Source organism: Aptenodytes forsteri, unplaced genomic scaffold (genome assembly GCF_000699145.1).
Source record: "Aptenodytes forsteri isolate BGI_AS27 unplaced genomic scaffold, ASM69914v1 Scaffold209, whole genome shotgun sequence".
In the NCBI taxonomy this organism is placed as follows: domain Eukaryota; kingdom Metazoa; phylum Chordata; class Aves; order Sphenisciformes; family Spheniscidae; genus Aptenodytes; species Aptenodytes forsteri.
Genome location: NW_008795034.1, coordinates 4,571,714 through 4,589,819, shown reverse-complemented (window position 1 = coordinate 4,589,819; position 18,106 = coordinate 4,571,714). Strand labels below are relative to the sequence as shown.

The 18,106-nt window shown below is 40.3% G+C and overlaps 1 protein-coding gene across 1 annotated transcript; it reads left to right on the top strand.

The window, feature by feature from the left end:
- The first annotated feature begins 149 nt into the window (after positions 1-149).
- IFT22 (intraflagellar transport 22) lies at positions 150-3,317 on the top strand. Its single transcript, XM_009276414.2, has 4 exons — positions 150-231; positions 362-451; positions 1,109-1,311; positions 2,233-3,317. The coding sequence occupies exons 3-4, from the start codon at positions 1,134-1,136 to the stop codon at positions 2,379-2,381; spliced, it is 327 nt and encodes a 108-aa protein (XP_009274689.1). The 5' UTR covers positions 150-231; positions 362-451; positions 1,109-1,133; the 3' UTR covers positions 2,382-3,317.
- Positions 3,318-18,106: the final 14,789 nt, after the last annotated feature.

The following is an 18,106-nucleotide window of genomic DNA, read 5'->3' as shown; positions in this document are numbered from 1 at the left end:
GGGGGGGTCCCTGGAGGCGGGAGGGAGGGGGGGCAGGCCTGCATGCACAGGGGCCTTAACTGGTGCTTGGATAAATACCGTGCTCTTCTCTTCGTTGTGGCTTTGGCACATTAAATTCCTACGGGTGTCTTTAACTCCCGCTTTCTGCCAGTCTGGAAAATCGGTGTTGGCAAACTTTGTTTCGGAGAGCATAGAAGGGATTGGCAGCTACAGCCCGACGCAAGGTGTAAGGTGAGCGAAACCTCGTGGCATGCTGACTGAACCAACCCCCTGACAATTGTCTGCCCCTCAGAAAGTCCCGCTTTCTGGTTGTGGTCGTGTGTAGAATGATACCACATCCTATATCCACTCATTTTCACAGGATTCTGGAGTATGAGAAGCCGAACTTGAACGGTAACAGCAAGGGAGCTGGGTGTCGATTTGAGTTGTGGGATTGCAGTGGTGATCAAAAGTAAGCCAGCATCATTGTTACTTCCTCCAGGCTACTTAATTCGTAATAGTTCTGTTTACACAAAATATTTGTACTTAAGGCCTAAAACCAATGATCTTTTTGAGATGAGGAATATTCCCGACTCTTTACCCCATTATATTTTTTTATAGTTTCGGCTATAAAGCATCTAATATTAGGTGCTCTCTGCCATGATCCCAGCTTACACTGAACTTTGTTTTGGATAAGGACTGAGTATAACAGTAAAGTCCATAGCTCCTAGAATGAAGTTACAGGTACAGGAGACAGAGGCCCACTCTGTAATTGCCTTTATCTCCTTGAAGTTACTATGTGAGTGGACTTCAAACAATGTATATATATGATTTAGGCCTTAATTTCCAAAAGATACAACTGAGAAGTGGACAGATCCATTTTTAGGGAAAAAGTTTAAATAAGCATTTGACCAAATACTACATTGTCAGCAAATCATGGGACCAACTAACATAATAGGTAAGTCAAAATATTTGGAATATGATAGATCACTGTCAAGATTACTGATGTTATAATAAAGTACTGAAATGTGTTTCTGAGGAGGGAAGAAGAAAACTTGAGGAAGTTTGAGTGCATGTTTCTGTTTTCCAGCTATCAATCTTACCATTTTCCATGCACCTGTTTTTCAAGGTTTGAAACATGCTGGCCAGCTCTGATGAAGGATTCTCATGGTGTAATAATAATCTTCAATCCTGAGCTGCCGAGTCACCTGAAAGAAATTGAAATGTGGTACTCCTGTTTCGTGCAGCAGCAGCCACTGCTTGATAGTCAGTGTCTCCTAGTTGCACATCACAAGCCAGGCAGTGCGGGGGACACAGAAAATCTGTCCTTGGGTAAGAAGATGGAAAACTCAATCTCTGACTCAGAGTTTTTTATTGATCTATTTATCTTTAAAATTGTTCATACCTTATGGCTTGCATTTTTCATTTAAATCTGCCAATCAAAGAATACTAGAATGCTTTGCAAAAACAGAAATAATGAATTTCAAAGGTCGTCTAGAAGGTGAGCAATACTCCTATTTCACAGAAGGGAAAGTAAAGGCAAGAAGAGTCTGACTTCTCAAAGATCACACAGTGAGTACGTAGCTGAGCCAGGAATGAGAACTCCTGATGTCTGTAGGCATGTGTCATCATCACTAGTAGTTTGTTTCTTACATTTAATTTTATCTTTTGTTAACTGACACGTTTGAGGCCATTTAAGCCTGCATTTTATCGATCAAAAGAATAGGAGCCCTTTGAAATAAACGTCTAATGATCTTCCTCTTAAAATTAGTAATAGGTACTTCATATACTGCAGAATTATTTGTGGCTGTTTATACAAATGAGAACACACACGCCCTCTGGGCAACCTGTTCCAGTGTTCAAACAAATACATATTTATTGTAAGTATTAATATATTAATACATATTTAACATAAGAATATCATTCCATAATTTTGAAGTAATCAAAGAATGTCATATCACTTCAATAGTAAAATTGCAATTCAGTGCTGAATCGTTTGATTCTGGCTAACTGAACGTGAGACCAAACATAATAATGTTTGAAGAGTTTAATCTAGCAACAAGTTGTCCTTGTTTGTAATGCTAACAGGCTATGACACGTCTTCTTCGTGTGTTATATGTTATCTGGGGTATCAAACACTGGATACTACTGAATTCCAACTGACTTCAGCGTGAGCTGTCCCATGAGCTTGACTGTGAATACTTCTTTTATAAAAAAGGAATATGCCTAATTATTTTTTATTTACCTTCAAAGCTTACCCGATGAACAAGCTGAAACTAATACATTCCAACTTAGAAGATGATCCTGAAGATGTTCGGATGGAATTTATGAAATACTTCAGAAGCATTATTACCTTAATAAATGAGAGCAGAGAGAGGGAAGAAATGTCAATTATCTCATAACATTAAAAGAAATACTGAACGGGGAAGAAAAGGGATTATTTTCACTTTGTAAGCTATACTAGCCTGTGAACAGGTCCTCACAATGAGAATTTGCCAGCCTATAAACACTTCAGAGAAAATAATGCACAATTTATGACTTAACCAGAAAAAACCAAGTGCTGACATCAGATGAACTGTGGTGCCAAAGAGACGGCTGCACATCCAGGAATTTGGATAACTTTAGCTGCACTTTGGTTTCATTTGGCATCAGAGGTACAGGAAGGTATTGTTTAATATGTTAGTGTGGACCAAAAGATAAAGGTATCAGTCATCTCTTCACTTCAGAATCCCTTTTTGTAGAGGTGCTAAGAGAAGAAAGCCTGACAGAACACAAGATTTGTGGAGTTCTGTTGAAGCATCTGAGTAAAGTGCTCATGCTAGTTGTATTCCTGGAGAAGTTACGCTTTTAGAAGTCAGTACAAACTGATTGGAATAGAGATCTGAGAAGTAGTCGTGGTGTGGAATCCACATTTTTCTGTTCCAAGCTCTCCTTATCTTTCTGTCCAGCATCTGAAGACAGCACACTTCATAGCTATTGCCTTGGCAAGACAGAGCAGGTTGCAGTCTTTCTCAGGACTAGGCTTTTCATCTATTCCAACAAAATAAACTTGTTGTTGGGGACAATGTTTAGGTGTCTCTGGGAGGAAAAGAACTGAAATCTGAGCGTAGTGCAATACTTTGACCTATGTCAGGAGCTCCTATAGAGGAAAAAAAAGTTCTGTGCTCTCCAGAGGAGGAAAAGCTGTTTCCAAACTTCTATTACTGTTCCCTGTTGCATTGAAATAAGTGGTTTCATAGATAGTTTACTTTCTGATTTGTTTGGTTTGCACTCATCCCTGTTCTTAGTGCGTTTTGCCATGGCAGACATTTTTTTGTAACACGCAGTACTAAAGCAATAAAAACATTTAAAAAATGCATCCCTTTTCTCAAAAGGAAAGTTAATTATGGTTTTGTGGAACTCTTATCGACTTGCTTAATTTTTAGTAAGGAAAACAGTGATAAATTTGTAGTACATTTCACACTAATTACCTCAAACAAGAGATGTTTACAAAAACTTGTCACCGACCCAAATAGCCAAAGAAATGACAAATGAAAAACAGAAGCGTGTATCCACACTGACACACACTTCTTTTTTTTTCAGAAGATAATTTAAAGGAGAGAGGGACTGGGAGCAGGAACTGCAGAAATCCTTGAGAAGCATCCCATTTCACCTTGTACTGCAGCTCACCTTGTGAAGTGTGAAATCAATGGCTTGTCAGAACTATGACCCACAGCACTGAATTTTACAGATTTTGTTTCACTGCATATTCATGCCATATTTGAGTTGCAGCTCTTTTACAAGTATATTTGTTAAAACAGCCCTGTCTTCTCACCAACATTGTCTTTTAGTAAATATCCCTTACAGAGAGTATTTTATAGAACAGGAAGTACTTGATCTATTTTAGTTCAAGACAACAGGAGTGAGAGCTTCTTAGGTTTTTCAGTGATCTAGGTTAATTAGTCTACTATTTTTCCTATTTTCATAGTTTGGTCTTTTCTGAGTAATGACTAGCCTGTCTTTGCGCAAATATTCTGTTTTCCAGGATGACAAGAAGGGATGCCTCAAAAATCTACTCAGTTGTTTACATATCTTTCTCCTGGCCTTCAAACAGTGTGCAATCGGGGCTGTCTCCAGGGTTTTCTCTGAGAAGCTTCAGTGGGAGCAGAGAGCGGTCAGGGTGCGGTGCAGGCTGCTGTCAGCACGAGCGCAGGTCTTGCTCTGGCCTCCTCAAAATGCCCACAGGTCTCAAGGCAAAAAATTGGCACTCCGTTTCTTTTGTCAGTCCCCTTCAATGGGATTCATTGTAGTGGTGTAACAATGATTGGCTGTGGCACCTCAGAATAAGTTACTTTTATTGTTGCTTTCAGGTAAAAGATTTTTCAGTTCTTTTCATATGCTGCTTGAAGCACTTCTACATCATCATGCTCAAAATCAACAAACACATTGCTAGAGTCTGAAAGCCTCTTCATCCCAATTGTGTTTTGTACTTCCCCAGATATTTTTCTCTTTGATTGTTAAGCCCTTTTTATTTAAAACAAAGGCATGTGAGGTGAAAGATTAAAAGATCTTAGAACAGTTCCAAGTTGTAAAACTAACGGCTACAAATAACACAACAAAACACACTGAGCTAGGCTCATACTTCAGAGAATTGCTATTCCAATGATACGCTGGTTTGCTCAGGTTGGTACCAGGCGTGTGGCATGTGAAGTTGTGCGCACACACAAATAACCTGCACTGTTCTTTTCTTGGGTGCTTGGTGCGCTCACAGGATTTGCTGCCCCAGCTTCTTTTCATTGTCTGCTGGCTCCTATTCTGCCATTAAAGCTAAAAGCTCTGCTCAGTTCTGAGAAGAAAAGAGGGGGGCTACTGAAAGAAAACATCAGTGAGAGGAAGGACACCAGGAAAGAAAAAAGCAAAATAGGCAGTAAGAGATGAAATGGAAAGGTTGGAGGCGAATAGTGGGAGGTTGGCATTTCAACAGCTACATTTTATTTATATGACTTTTGAAACAATCAGGCTTTATATGTTTGCAATCAGTGTCATAGGGTGGTCTATTGGAGGCAGTTATTGGAAAATTCACAGTCTAACTAGAGAACAAGTTTTTTACATGCTGCCTTAGATTATTTTTTCCTAGTTGCCAGCTGTGTGGTGCTGGAGCCAATTTTTAAAATATACTGCCTTAATAAATTCAGTTTTTCCCAACAGCAACATTGTGATACGCACTGGTAAAGACTGGTGTGAAACCCACCAAATATTTTATTTGGAATGTAAACCAGTGTTTGGGTGATTCCAGGGTTGAAAAGTCAATGAACTCTCCTATTCACCACCTTGCTTCATATAAAACGTTAATCATGATCTTACTTGAAACTCAGAAAGGGATGTAAATTACAGGTGTCTATATACTGCAACACATTGTTCATTAGAGAAGAAAAATACTGTTAGACAGAACCAAAGACAGATCCCTAGACTTGACTTTGTCTCATCCAGAAAGGTCATAATATGTAAATGTGGAACATCATTCATAAAATCTGGCCAAGAGTTTAATTTCTGTGGCTGCTGAAGAGCAGAGTAAATGCATGGACCCTTGCAAAATTAATCTTTAGTATTGGAGAAGATACAGAGAAAGCATTTATTCAGAAGTATCATTTATTAATGATTTATGAAACAGGTCAACAGAGACACCCAGTTAGAAGAGGGGTACGAGAATGCCAGATGCCAGATGAACATATGTTAGGTCTCTGCCTCTGCCCTCTACAGCCTGCCTTTCCTGTGCTATCGGTAAGTCCGCAGAGCTTCAAACAACGCCACATCACGGCGTTACTCAGATTGGGGCTGCGCAGTCCTATTTGCTTGAAGCGATGTGGTTAGTAAGTGACTGTTCTATGGCTCGGTCCATATTTCTGCTTGTGAGAGCAAAGAATTGCCCAGACAAGTGTAAAGGAAACTGGGAACATGAGGTAATCAGCCACAAGTACACGGAAGTCAGTTGGCAAGCCACAGGTTTAACCAGGAGTAGGAACAATTTAGGAGCAGAAGATGACAGCAAATTTGCAGCAAAAGCACTCTATTTTACTCGTCCACACTGAGGACCTTATCACCGTGCTTGGAAGTTTGGAAAGGCTTTTTGGATGACCTTTCCAAGAAGTGTAAGGGAAGGCAGAGAACCAGTGAAGCGTGTCAACTCCTCCAAACAAACGTAGCCTTCTCTAGGTGTTCTCAGTCCCTCACAGTGAACAGTTCGTGTCCCCTTCTCATTCTGTCAGCAGCCATGTACCCCCAAACCCCTGCTTCGTATGAGCTGTGCACAAACTGGAAGTCTCCGAGTTCCCTGTCCCTTTCTGTGGTTCCTTGTCCATACTGGAATTCAGTGGCTATTTGTTCCAGTGGCTTTTCTGTGATCACCTGCATTGTCATGGTTTGGGGAACTGAGGCTGGAATCAGGGACATAGAACATTTTAAATATTAATTAATTCAAATACATTCAGCCTCCACAGTGCAGAATCCAAAAACTCCAGGATATGCCAACAGTTCAGCGAGAAAACAACCTGTTACTTAAACAGGAGTTCGTCAAGTACAACATTATTTTGTCACCTGGCATTGAGTATTGATAATCCTCACAGCTTACATCACTAGATTTATGACATACAGAAATTATTTTCAAAGTTTCATTGTTGTATAGCTACAAAAAGGTTTATAGCTATAGGTGAGCTCTACTCAAGTTCATACTCATCTTCCACGAAAGTAGTTGGTACATCATTGCTTTGGACAGTTGACCTATCTGGACAAAGAGCATGGAAATTTGATAGAGAGCAGTTCAGCATCAGAACAACACTTCAGGGCTAGAAATGCAGAACTGTAAGACTTCACGGTCATATATGAAAGTTAATGGCTGTGGCTATCTTGCAGACTGGTGATTTAACACCTTTAAGCTCTTCAATTATAAAATAAGAGTTTGCTCAGGTTACCTCTTACAAGCTGTTTTCTGCACATGCAGAACATTACGAAGCCAATAATTACTTGTGATGATGAAAACAGTTACAGGCACTGCAATCCAGATGTGTGGCTTCCAGCATAAAAATCATACTTGTTTACAACCAAACTTTGGGAGTAGCAGCAAAGCCGAATGAAATACATTTGGACCTTACCAAAAAAATGCAGCTTTCCTTTCAAGTCATGTATTTTGAAGGCCAGGCCTTTGGTCTCAGTTGCTCTGAGCAGTATTGTTCTAATGGACACAATAGACATAAGAAACCCTATGTTCCTATTTCTATTCTTGAACTGCCAAGTGACTATGAGGAAGTCATGCAGGCCACCACATTTAAGAGTGTCCATCCATGCTGTGTTTTTGCACAGTCAGTTTAAAAAACGTAGGGTGCCAATGTGCAGACACTTTAGGAAGCAACTTCTAGAAGGTATCCAGGACCTCTTAAAATCAGATCTTAAACTACTGAACTTCTCAACAGGAGTGCCTTGCTCTGGAGGTCACTTGTGAGTATTTCTTCTTACCACTTCCCCAGAAGTCATCGCTGGTCAAATACTTCAGTGGTGCAGCAAACATTCCCCAAAAGATCAATTTACCTTGTTGAGAAGTTGCCTTTCCTGAGATGCTAGAAACACTCCAAGAGTAACTCACAGAGCTTTAGCCAGTGCTCCTCATGCACACACAGATGTTATTGCACTTGTGAATAAAAGATACCTTACGCTACTACTCCAAGCAGTTCAGGGGGTTAATTCACGTGTATGAAGCAGACCTGTTGTCAGTTCAGGTGTATATTTTTGCATTGATCCATCTTAAGTTATTTACTTAGGACAAGATTCCCCCGTGAGTGATTGAGGTTTACATAACTAGATACCTCTTAAAGGCACCTCCTTAGAATTTGCTGAGAACTCATCCTCAGAAAATCAGTCCTCTTCACAAACAACAGTATCTGGAAACCTCTTACCTCTTGTTGTAATCACCAGTCTGATGGAACTGGCTTTGTGCAAACGGTGTACAGGTTTCATCACCCATGCTCCGAAAGCTACACTGAATCAGAAAAGGGCCACCTGAGTGGCTGAAGAAGAAAGAAACTATTGTATGAGAAGTGTTTGGTTTTTTTCACTCTAGCAACATAGGAAGAGGGAGCACAGGCTTGATTTCTGCAAATTCAGCACAAAGAAAGAAAATTGACTGTATTTACCTGGACATAAGATAACAGGAGCAATCATCAGAGCAGGGATACTGTTGCTAAAAGGCTGGACCATTCTGACTGAGTTACACAAACATAAATATAAAGCACTCTCTTATCATCTGCTCCTTTTGCTTATTCTCCCCCCCTCCAAATTGTAGGATGAAATAATTTGACCTTGAATACAAAGTGACCTTATATTTAAGCTCTTTTTTTTTCCCTGAAAGAGAAAAAAGCAGGAGAAACCTAATATTCAGGCTCACATTCTATTTGTGTATAATCTAAACTAAAAGACAGCTTTGGCACAATAATGTATGTGAACAAACTAGTCATTAGTAACTCCAGTCTGGAAATTGAAGAAGGTTTCTAACAAACAGAGTAGGAAAAACCTACCTGGTTTCAGAACGGTATTTCCTTGAACTTTGAGAAGCTTGGATTCTGATTAATACTCTCCAGCTGGAGATCAGTCGAAGACATAGGTTGTATTTATACCTATGCAGAGGAAGTAAATCAATTTTGTCAATTCGTAACAGAAGAAAGGTAAAGCAAATTTTCTCACGTGAGTCTCACTTTAGAGAGTTCTGTCTGAGGATGGGCACTGGGTTTTGCTTGCATAACTCTCAGACAGGAACAAAAAAAATGCCACATGTTTTGCTGAGTTCCATTGTCTCTTCCTCCCTTTGTAAGGAAATGAAAGCCTATTTCTCTACTAGTTCCATGAAATCTATCTGAATCCTGGTAACACGTCTCTGAGAATTTGCTCAGAGGGAATAATAGACAAGGGTACACCCTCCATTGCTATGTTACTGTTCCATGAGTTCCAGAGAAAAGCATTTATTGTGGTTTGGCAGTAACCGTCTATTCCTAAAACCCTGAGACTGCATTGTTCTTTACTTGTCAAAAGTTGATTTAGCACCTACAGGCACAAATCGCAGGGTTCATCTTTTTAGGAAGGATCTTCAGGCTTTCTAGACTGTTGGGGTCACCTCTCCCAGCCAGTAAGACCACTTGGAGGAGTCACAGCAAAGTTGACTCTGAAGACCAGGCCTTCAAAGAAGCAAAAGCTCTGCCCTGCAATGAATATTCCAGGATTTTTATTCTGACCTAGGTTAAATGATAAAACTCCAGAAACTGAGCAACCAACTGCCAGGCCCATAATAATAACTCTGAATCATTAAATAAAAATACATCTTAGGGAAAAATATTGTTAAGGCCCCAAAATTGTTTTGCTGTATTTGGAATTACAATAATGGTAGGCAAGTTTGACTGGAACTCCTAATGATACAAAGATCTTGTGATCCTATCTGTAGCTAAGATAATGATCCTGGGGCCTAAACAAAGCTATTAGGAGGCCCTTCTTCTGCTTGGAATGGTGTATCTTTACTTTTAAAGCAGATCATTAAAAGTAATATCTAATGAAAACTCCATCTGTTTTCCATTGAGTATACACTTGGCTTTTTTTTCTTTTTTTTTTCCCTGAGGTTGCATGAAGCTTTGCAGCACACAGTGCTGACACCTTCACAACATAAGAGGACAAGCCAACCCTTGATGCAGTTCCTTTGTCCAGGGAAGTTAAATATTGGGTATATCTGGACCTATTCACATAAAGCTGAACTTTTGGACCTTGAATCACAGAATCATAGAATCATTGTGGTTGGAAAAGACTTCTAAGATCATCGAGTCCAACCGTCGACCCAACACCCCCATGCCCACTAAACCATGTCCCTAAGTGCCGCATCTACACGTCTTTTAAATACTTCCAGGGATGGGGACTCAACCACTTCCCTGGGCAGCCTGTTCCAATGTTTAACCACTCTTTCAGTAAAGAAATTTTTCCTCATGTCCAATCTAAACCTCCCCTGGTGCAACTTGAGGCCATTTCCTCTCGTCCTATCACTGAATTTCTTTCATATCCAGGAACTAGAGAGAGATGTACAAATATGGTAGTGGTATAATAAATCTTAGGTCACACAGACCTGCACAGGTCTGACTCTGCAGACCATAAAGGTTATTTTACAAAGCATTAGCAATAAAAGCTAAAACTTGCCACTCCGTGCTCTCTTCTCTAGTCAGCTAAATGGAAATTTCTGTCCTGTTAAGACACAGGGTCTACGACACAAAGTTGGGCAGTTGTGATCCCTACAGACACTCCTACAGTTTTCTATAACATGAACCCACAGAAGCCAAACAGATACACATGCAGTTTCCATTACTAAATAATTCATTTGCCAGTCCCAGAAAAACCTAGTAGTATTAGATAAACAAACACTTTATGCTAAGTGCTGTTGAAGCCCAGTTTCCAACAGACTTGTGTCTTAAGGATTTACCCAAGTGTAGATTTTCTATCCTCTTAGAAGGGTCTTCCTCCCTTATTCTCTATACAGACATGGCTACCTACAGTAATGAATTTTTTAGGAATTTCATAACTTTGAGACTTCTCTCATTCTATCAGATGTGGTTGAAAATGGTCAATGGCTTGAGAAGGGACAGGTGAGATAAACAAGCTGACACACTGGTAGACAGTATATTCTTATAGCCAGGCTAACAATCAAAGTTAAGTATGAAGGTGGAATAACATGGCAAAGAGATCACTAACAGCACTTATGTGGTGAGCAGGAATGTGCGTGTGCTTCTATTCTGGTGATATGAGCATACGCTGTGTGGCTGTGGATTGCTCTTTGTTACATCATTTGTTAAAGTTTAATATTCCAAAGAAAATGAAAGTCGGGACATTCATCCTGAACCATTTGCAGTTCCTGTTAGACTCTTGAGACTCCATCCGATTTCCTTTCTCTTTTACACCCAGATGCCACTGGCCAATAGCCACCATCCTGCCAGTTAACAAAGACATGGAAGGCTTTGGCACAAGTTCCAGGCTGTGTCTGGCTTCTTTTCATCAGTCCTGAAAGGGGCCAGAAAACAGGAAAGATCCCTCCCAATCTTAATCTGCCAGGCACAGGGGAGATTCCTGGGTGATGGCTGCCTGCTACACACACCCTTGCAGACCCCTGGGACAGGGTGAGGCTCAGAGGAGGGAGACCGATGTGGAAGATGATGAGTTTAGCCAGATTCCACTCCAGTTATCTTTGGCTGCCGATATGTTTTCTTGGGGACCAGGATGAGCATTGTTCAGAAATCACTCACATCTAAAGAATCTGAAGCAGGCCTCTGCACCCAGCGTCCAAGCATGGCTGCTTAGCACCGACATGTGGGTCACTTCATAATACAGCCACTGGTTCCAGCTGACAAGGTCTCCTAAAGGAAAAGCTCCACAGCAAGAACAACCACAGTCCCAAAATTTGGGTTTAAAATTTCCATTGCCATCTTTCTTGGGACCTTTCAGAGATCCAACTCAGAGTCAAGGGCTTAATCTGCTATTATCAAATATAATGAAGAAATCTGGCTACTTTGCAATAGAAGATGAGTGAGCCCTGATCTCTAGCTCTTGTTCTGTTTCCACATGATAGCTTCTCTTTAACCATAAACAGATGCCACCTATTACATTGGCACAAGTGAAGCTGAACACATCAAATTTTGTCTGATCTACTTCTTACCTTCTTGCCTCACTACTTCTACCTCTTGAATTATTGCCCTCCCTCTTCATGCTTTTAATTTTTAAATTAAATGTTCGTTTACATTAAGCAAACTAAACTAACCTTGCAGAAGATTAAAAAGACAGTGAGAGAGACATCCAGAGTTGTCTTTCTTACAGGACTGTTCTCAAGATGTAAGCAGAAAATTGGATAGGTGTCATTTTCCTTTACTCTTTGTAACTTAAAATGTATCAAGGAGGTTTGAAAGAAGCAACTGTGATTTTTTTAAAGCTTTTTTCTTAAATCCTGCTGAGGTTTTGTAATAGCCATATAACCCTTTCTTAATCTAGAGGAAAGCAAAAGTTACATTTCCAATGTAAAAAATAAGCAGAGAGTTTGAACGGCTAGTAGGGTTATTAATCAGAGAGATGATGATAAGGTTAATCAGATGTGTTATACAAGTAAAATGAATAAAATCAAGATAGACTTTTATTGTCACTGAGAAGGACGTGAAAGAAAAGTTAGCTTTGCTGAAGGTACAAAACCCTGACCCTACACATGAAACCCGAGGAAGCTTACAGTTTCCCAGGTCAGGCCCCAAGAAACCCCTGTCAAAACACATGAAGCCTTGACTGGATGTTATCAACACTTGAAAGATCAACATGGAAGGAACAGGGAAAGACTTCAGACCTCTTATTTAGTACAAACAAGCTAAAATGGCTATGATTTCCTCACTTTTTTCATGGTATCCTTAATTTTCATATGACCCCCTTAGGCTGTGCAACAGATCATCCTCCTATAGTCAGTGAACTGAGACTGCTGCCAACCTTCCTACCACCCTTCTCACTTGACCAGTTCCTCAAATTATCTATGATCCACAGGAACTTTCTCTTTGCTTAATGTGACATATCATGAAAAATGCATGAAGAATTTGCTCTAAACAGCTAAAGTATGAGGGTAATAAGTGAAGGGCTAGCTATGAAGACTAACTCCTGCCTCCTTTACTGGACTTGGCACAGCAGAGCACGTGCACAGTCTCAGTTTAGGTAGATGGTGTAGGAAAGAACTAAGCAACCTAAGGGACATTCCTGGAACAAGAACAAACATGCATAAACTGACCATGGAAATTAGAAGGCTTCTTCCTATCAAAAGAAGGAAATTCTGGAGCAAACGCCCAAATAAAGTAGGAAACTGGGAGGATAGGAGAGACGACAAGGAGGAAAGAGCATATTTTTGAATAGCACAATCTGTTCATGAAAAAGATTGGGAATTTGACTCACTGCAGAAGCAGAAGACTGGACCCAGCAACCCAAAAGGTCATTTTCAATTCTAGGTTTCCTCTCGTCCTTTCCAAACCAGAACGGGTGAGTTCTAATTCTAAAGGAAAAACAATTTGTTCTTTCTCTGCACTTGCCTGTGCAAACATGTAAGTTAAAATGCATGTCACCTCTTTCCCATGCTCAAGCAAGGACAATAAAAAAAAAAAAGAATGTGGCCCATAACAAGTATAAATTAATGATGTTTTAATATGCATTCAATGTGGCAAAAAATTTCCCATATTTCATACAGCTTTACAAATGAAGCATATCTTATATGATTGATCACAAATAAACAGAATAGAATCAAGCAGGTAATATACAAGGGCAAAATATTAAAAAATTGATTCTTACCTTTTGCTTTTGTAAGAAAATGAGATTCGTGTTCATGTTTGTTTACATGAGTTGGCCCCATATAACTTTGGAACTGGTTCATAATTCCCACTCAAATTTGACATACTTGAGATATGTAATTCCTGCAAGTTTTATGAAAGTAGATGGCCAAGTGAAGAAGACAGATTATTCATCCCTCATTGAAGAAGCAGGCTAAAATGAACTCAACCCCCATTAAACATCAGAGAATCCATGCCGAAACACAATCCAGGATATAAATCCATAGGAAAAAAGATTTCCCTGTTTGCAGAACTACTTTTGTTGAATGAGATCACAGAGAGATAACATCAGTATGACAGAATCTAATCACCACTCAACAAACATTTTGGAAACAAGTCAGCAACCACATCTGCTTCAACAGAACCAGAGCCTCATGTGACAGGAAGCTTATTAGAAACCCTGTCTCTCATTATTTTGTTTTTGCTTATAACTTCCCAGCATGAATATTCAATATTGCAAAATGAAGCAGTTTCCTTCACAGACCGTCCAGAATGGAGAAAGAAATTGGGCCAGACATTCCAGATCCTGAAGAAATTGGTGCCTGTGGAGCTATGGATTTCTACCAGCAAAACATCTGGCACAAAGTAACATTAAACATGAATAACTTGCTTCTCTTTCCTCTTACCATTGGTATGAGGCAAGAATGACTCCACTGAAGTTTGCTTGATGTATCAAGCCTGAAAACAAGACAAAAGAAGAAAATCAGCCCTTTAAACATAGCAAGACATCTTAAAGGAGTATAACTCAAAATATCTTATTTCCTCAACAGCATAAAATGTTACATTGTGAGACTTTTTCTTGGTTACTACATGTGAAACAGTTGCTTCACAATATTCTGAATGCAACTTAGGAATTCCCATTTGATGCTCTTTCATGGCTTTGGTCATAGCCCAGGAGTCAGAGCCTCTGCACAGGTAAATTTGGGCGATTTGCAACACCATTCATCTGAAAATCTGCCCAGGAGTGGCGCCAAGTGTCTTAAGTCCCAGGAAGGGTAATGGGAGCTCTGTGTGCTCAGCCTGTCTTAGCTGAAACACTTCCTAAAGTGAAAGGAGTTCATCTCAAACACCTCTAAATTAGGTGGTCTGTATGCATCAGCCCTTGATTCGCCTCTGCTGTCTCAGTTATCGAAGTGAAAAACATGTGAGCCTGCCCTTCCTCACTGTGCCCAGCAGTGGCATGTGATTTGGAAGGCTGCAGCCGTGGATCTCTTAAGTACGGGCACTTCCATCTGTTGTATGGTATCAGTCATACAACATGACAACAGCTCCCATTTCCCCTTCTCACTCTTCAACTCTGCAGGACTTCTTCTTGCACATAAAGCAGGACCGGCAGCGGGATCTGTCAGTGCTGAGCAGTGGGATACCGTTCACTTCCCCTGGCAGGGAGATCTTGCATGGATGTATCCACACTAGGTCCCTATGGGGGGCAGAGACATTTTATACAGACAAAAACTCTCCAACAGGGTTACACTCTGCAGACACATCAGGCAATATCTTCCCTGAGTCTCCGGATGACCACTCTTTCTTCTTCCTCCATCACCTTGAGGACAGATAAAAAGCCTTTCAGGGAGATCTTAAGTTAGTGTTGCCATTTCAACCCCACAGATGCCAAAGTGATTTTATACTCTTTCTGCTCAACTAATTGCCAAGCCCCAACAAAGGGACTTTAATGCGTTGCACCAGGCAATAAACCATCCTCTATTGGCTCTAGAAACAGGGAAGCAAGAGAGGGAATGTAAAGCTGGAACAAAGCACATACCCAGAGCAGGTCCAAATACTTGCAGAAACTGATTTATCCAAAGATTTGATACCAGATGTTCTATTCAGACAACTTTAACAGAGCTCCATAGAACATTAAGTGCTTCTCATGTTTTCAGTATTCAAACCACTCCATCTGGGCACTTCTGCCATAGGGCACAAACAAAACACTACTTAATATTAATCAATCAAAGAAGTGAGTTCTGCTCTGCAAGTCCAATATAAAAAGAGTAAGAGCAAACACATGCTAAGTTGTTCTGGGAATGCTGAGCACAACAGAGGAGCTGTCTTGGATTACGGCATTTCTAACTTATGCCAGCCCAAAGTCTGATTTTAGGAGGAATATATTAGTGGTATGTTACTACAAACATTGGGCTAAACTGGGGCACTCTGCATCTTTGATTAATAAATATCCTGTTCCTAATATACCAAACATTCCTGTTTCCTTGTTTACCTAGAGTTTCAATAGACTGTTGCACAACTACTAGTCCATGGAAAAGTTGCATGCTTTTTCTTGGACATCTATTTGGGTATCACTTCTTTGCAGATAATATTAATTTTTGCCTGTGACCATTTTTAGCCTCATGGACTCCTTGTTCTCCTATTAGTTCCTTCTCTCTAGCCCACAAAAGCCTGTAGCCATATGTAATAAGACGAATTACTACTTATTGCATGCTTCTGTGCAAAATCTTTTTCCAAATCATTTTCCTTCTTGAAATCCAGGATGACCTACATTTGTCAAGCAATACAAGGCTGTTGAGACTGGGCAGTGGCAGCTGAAGTTACTTCTTCCTTATTTTCTCAGCTGCCAGTGCAACTTCCTAGCCTCTTTTTGCTGATTCCACTCTGCAAAGGGGATGGATTACAGGATAAGGATCTGGCCCAATTTTCTCTCTCTGCCATAGCTCCTTCCCTTCATGGATTTAATTTGCATACTTTTCTTGACCAGCCCCATCTATTGCCACCTCCACTTCCTCCTGCTTGTGTCTTTTGCTCCCTCAGTCATCAATAATCCAACTCAGAATAGAGCTCTTCTTTAAAAGACGTGATCTTCCAGGTTGTCTCGTGTCTTCCTGAAAGGTTGACAACTTTGCCAGTCTTCCCTTAGAAGTTCCTTCTATAACTGACTGTAGCCTCTTTTTATTTAGATCATCATGTGCCCCCCCAGGTTTAGCTTGACTATGAGATGCACAGAGATGCCTTTGTATCAATGCCATGGAGTTTTTCTGTATTTACTCTGATTAGACACTGGATGGTGCTCTTTGCACTTTCATGCCAGCAAAAGCACTTTCAAAGCAAGCAAACTCCCTCTTCTCATCAGAATTTTAAAAATTCCCCAGGGTCAGATACAGTTACATGTCTAAGCCTCTAAATCCTGTGGGAAGAGCATGTTTTGACTACACAGAATGTAGCTGAAGCTGCAGTGGAAGAAGCTCAGCTAGGTAAAGACAAATGCCAAATAAAATGTCACTGCCTATTACACACAAATCCACCAAGTAGTGGCTTTCACATTCCTCCTCAAATATTTTATTTGCTAATTGGTTCCTTATCAATGTTCCCCATAGCAACAGAAGAGATGTAAGTGGCATAAAGTGGGCTGAATGACATTATGTCTGCATGTAAACATAACTCGGATTGTGCATGGAGGAGATGATCTGAAGGAGGTTAACAACATAATGTCAAACCTCTTGTGGTCTCAGAGGAGAAGGGAGCTTCTTAATGCTGCATGAATGGTGAAAGAGTAAGGCAGGAAAGTGAATCTCAGCAGCAAACATTTTTGAGAGAATCAAACAGGTTCTGTAGAAAATGAGTTCATTCGATCTTTTTACCTGCTAAGAAATATTAATTTTACAACAGATGTTTGTCTTCAGCTATTTTTCAAAGAAGGTCAGAAGCTTTTTGATATTTTTAAACATGTGATGAATAAGCAAAGGAAATACACTTTATGGCAAAAAAGCTATAGGGAGATAGGACATACATGTTTGGTTTTTTCCCCCCTGCTGCTGACTTTCTTGTATCCCCAGACAAATCAGGCTCTCTCTCTGGGTCTTCCCAGCCTGTAAATCTGAGATAATTTCTTCTCTTCCAGCTCTACTAAACGGCTCTTTCTCCAGTGAAAGGTGCCACAGAAGTACAAAATATTTTGTGTGTCTGCATCTAAGGGACATAGATCTGGAAAAGGCACTCTAGTAAAATAAACAGGCAAATAGAGAGACCACTGTAACACCTAGGAGAAATCAGGGAAAATAGGGAATAAAAGGATTCATAAGAATGGGATGGCATTGATGAGAAACAGTTGGACTAGCTGGGTCTACCCACTGACCTAAGATGTGGGATTTAAACTTGTATTAACAAGCATTTGGGTTGGTCCATCTCTGGACATACAGGCATAGGCAGAGCCCCAGAAAAGGCTCAGGAATCGCTGAAGAGTCCCACCTCGAGGAAGGGTTCGAGCTATGCTTTTGGAGCTTCCAGCAATCCTACCTGGATTAAACTGTTCAGAAGGGTGGGTTTGTTCAGCTGAAGGATTTGCAAAGATTTGGTGATCCTCTGAAATCCTATGGCATCTCTTCAGCTGCCTGGTCCATTGTTTACACAAAGACTGCTCAGTCTTCTTGAGTATCATGTTCTTCTAAATATCTCTAAGGACAGTTCTGAAAGGGACATACTGAGAGTTAACAGTTGGATTAACAAAACATTCCAAAATGAGCACTGCTGTTGAAGTCTTAACATGGAAATCTTTTGGCTACACCATTTAATGATACACATGGGACAATGAATTTTACGGTACTTGCAACACTCCCTCCTTCTCTTGGCAAATGGGCATTGCAATCATTAGAATTGTTGTGGTTTAACCTGGCAGGCAGCTAAACACCACACAGCCGGTCACTCACTTCCCTCCCCACAGTGGGATGGGGGAGAGAATCGGGAAAAAAAAAGTAAAATTTGTGGGTTGAGATAAAGACAGTTTAATA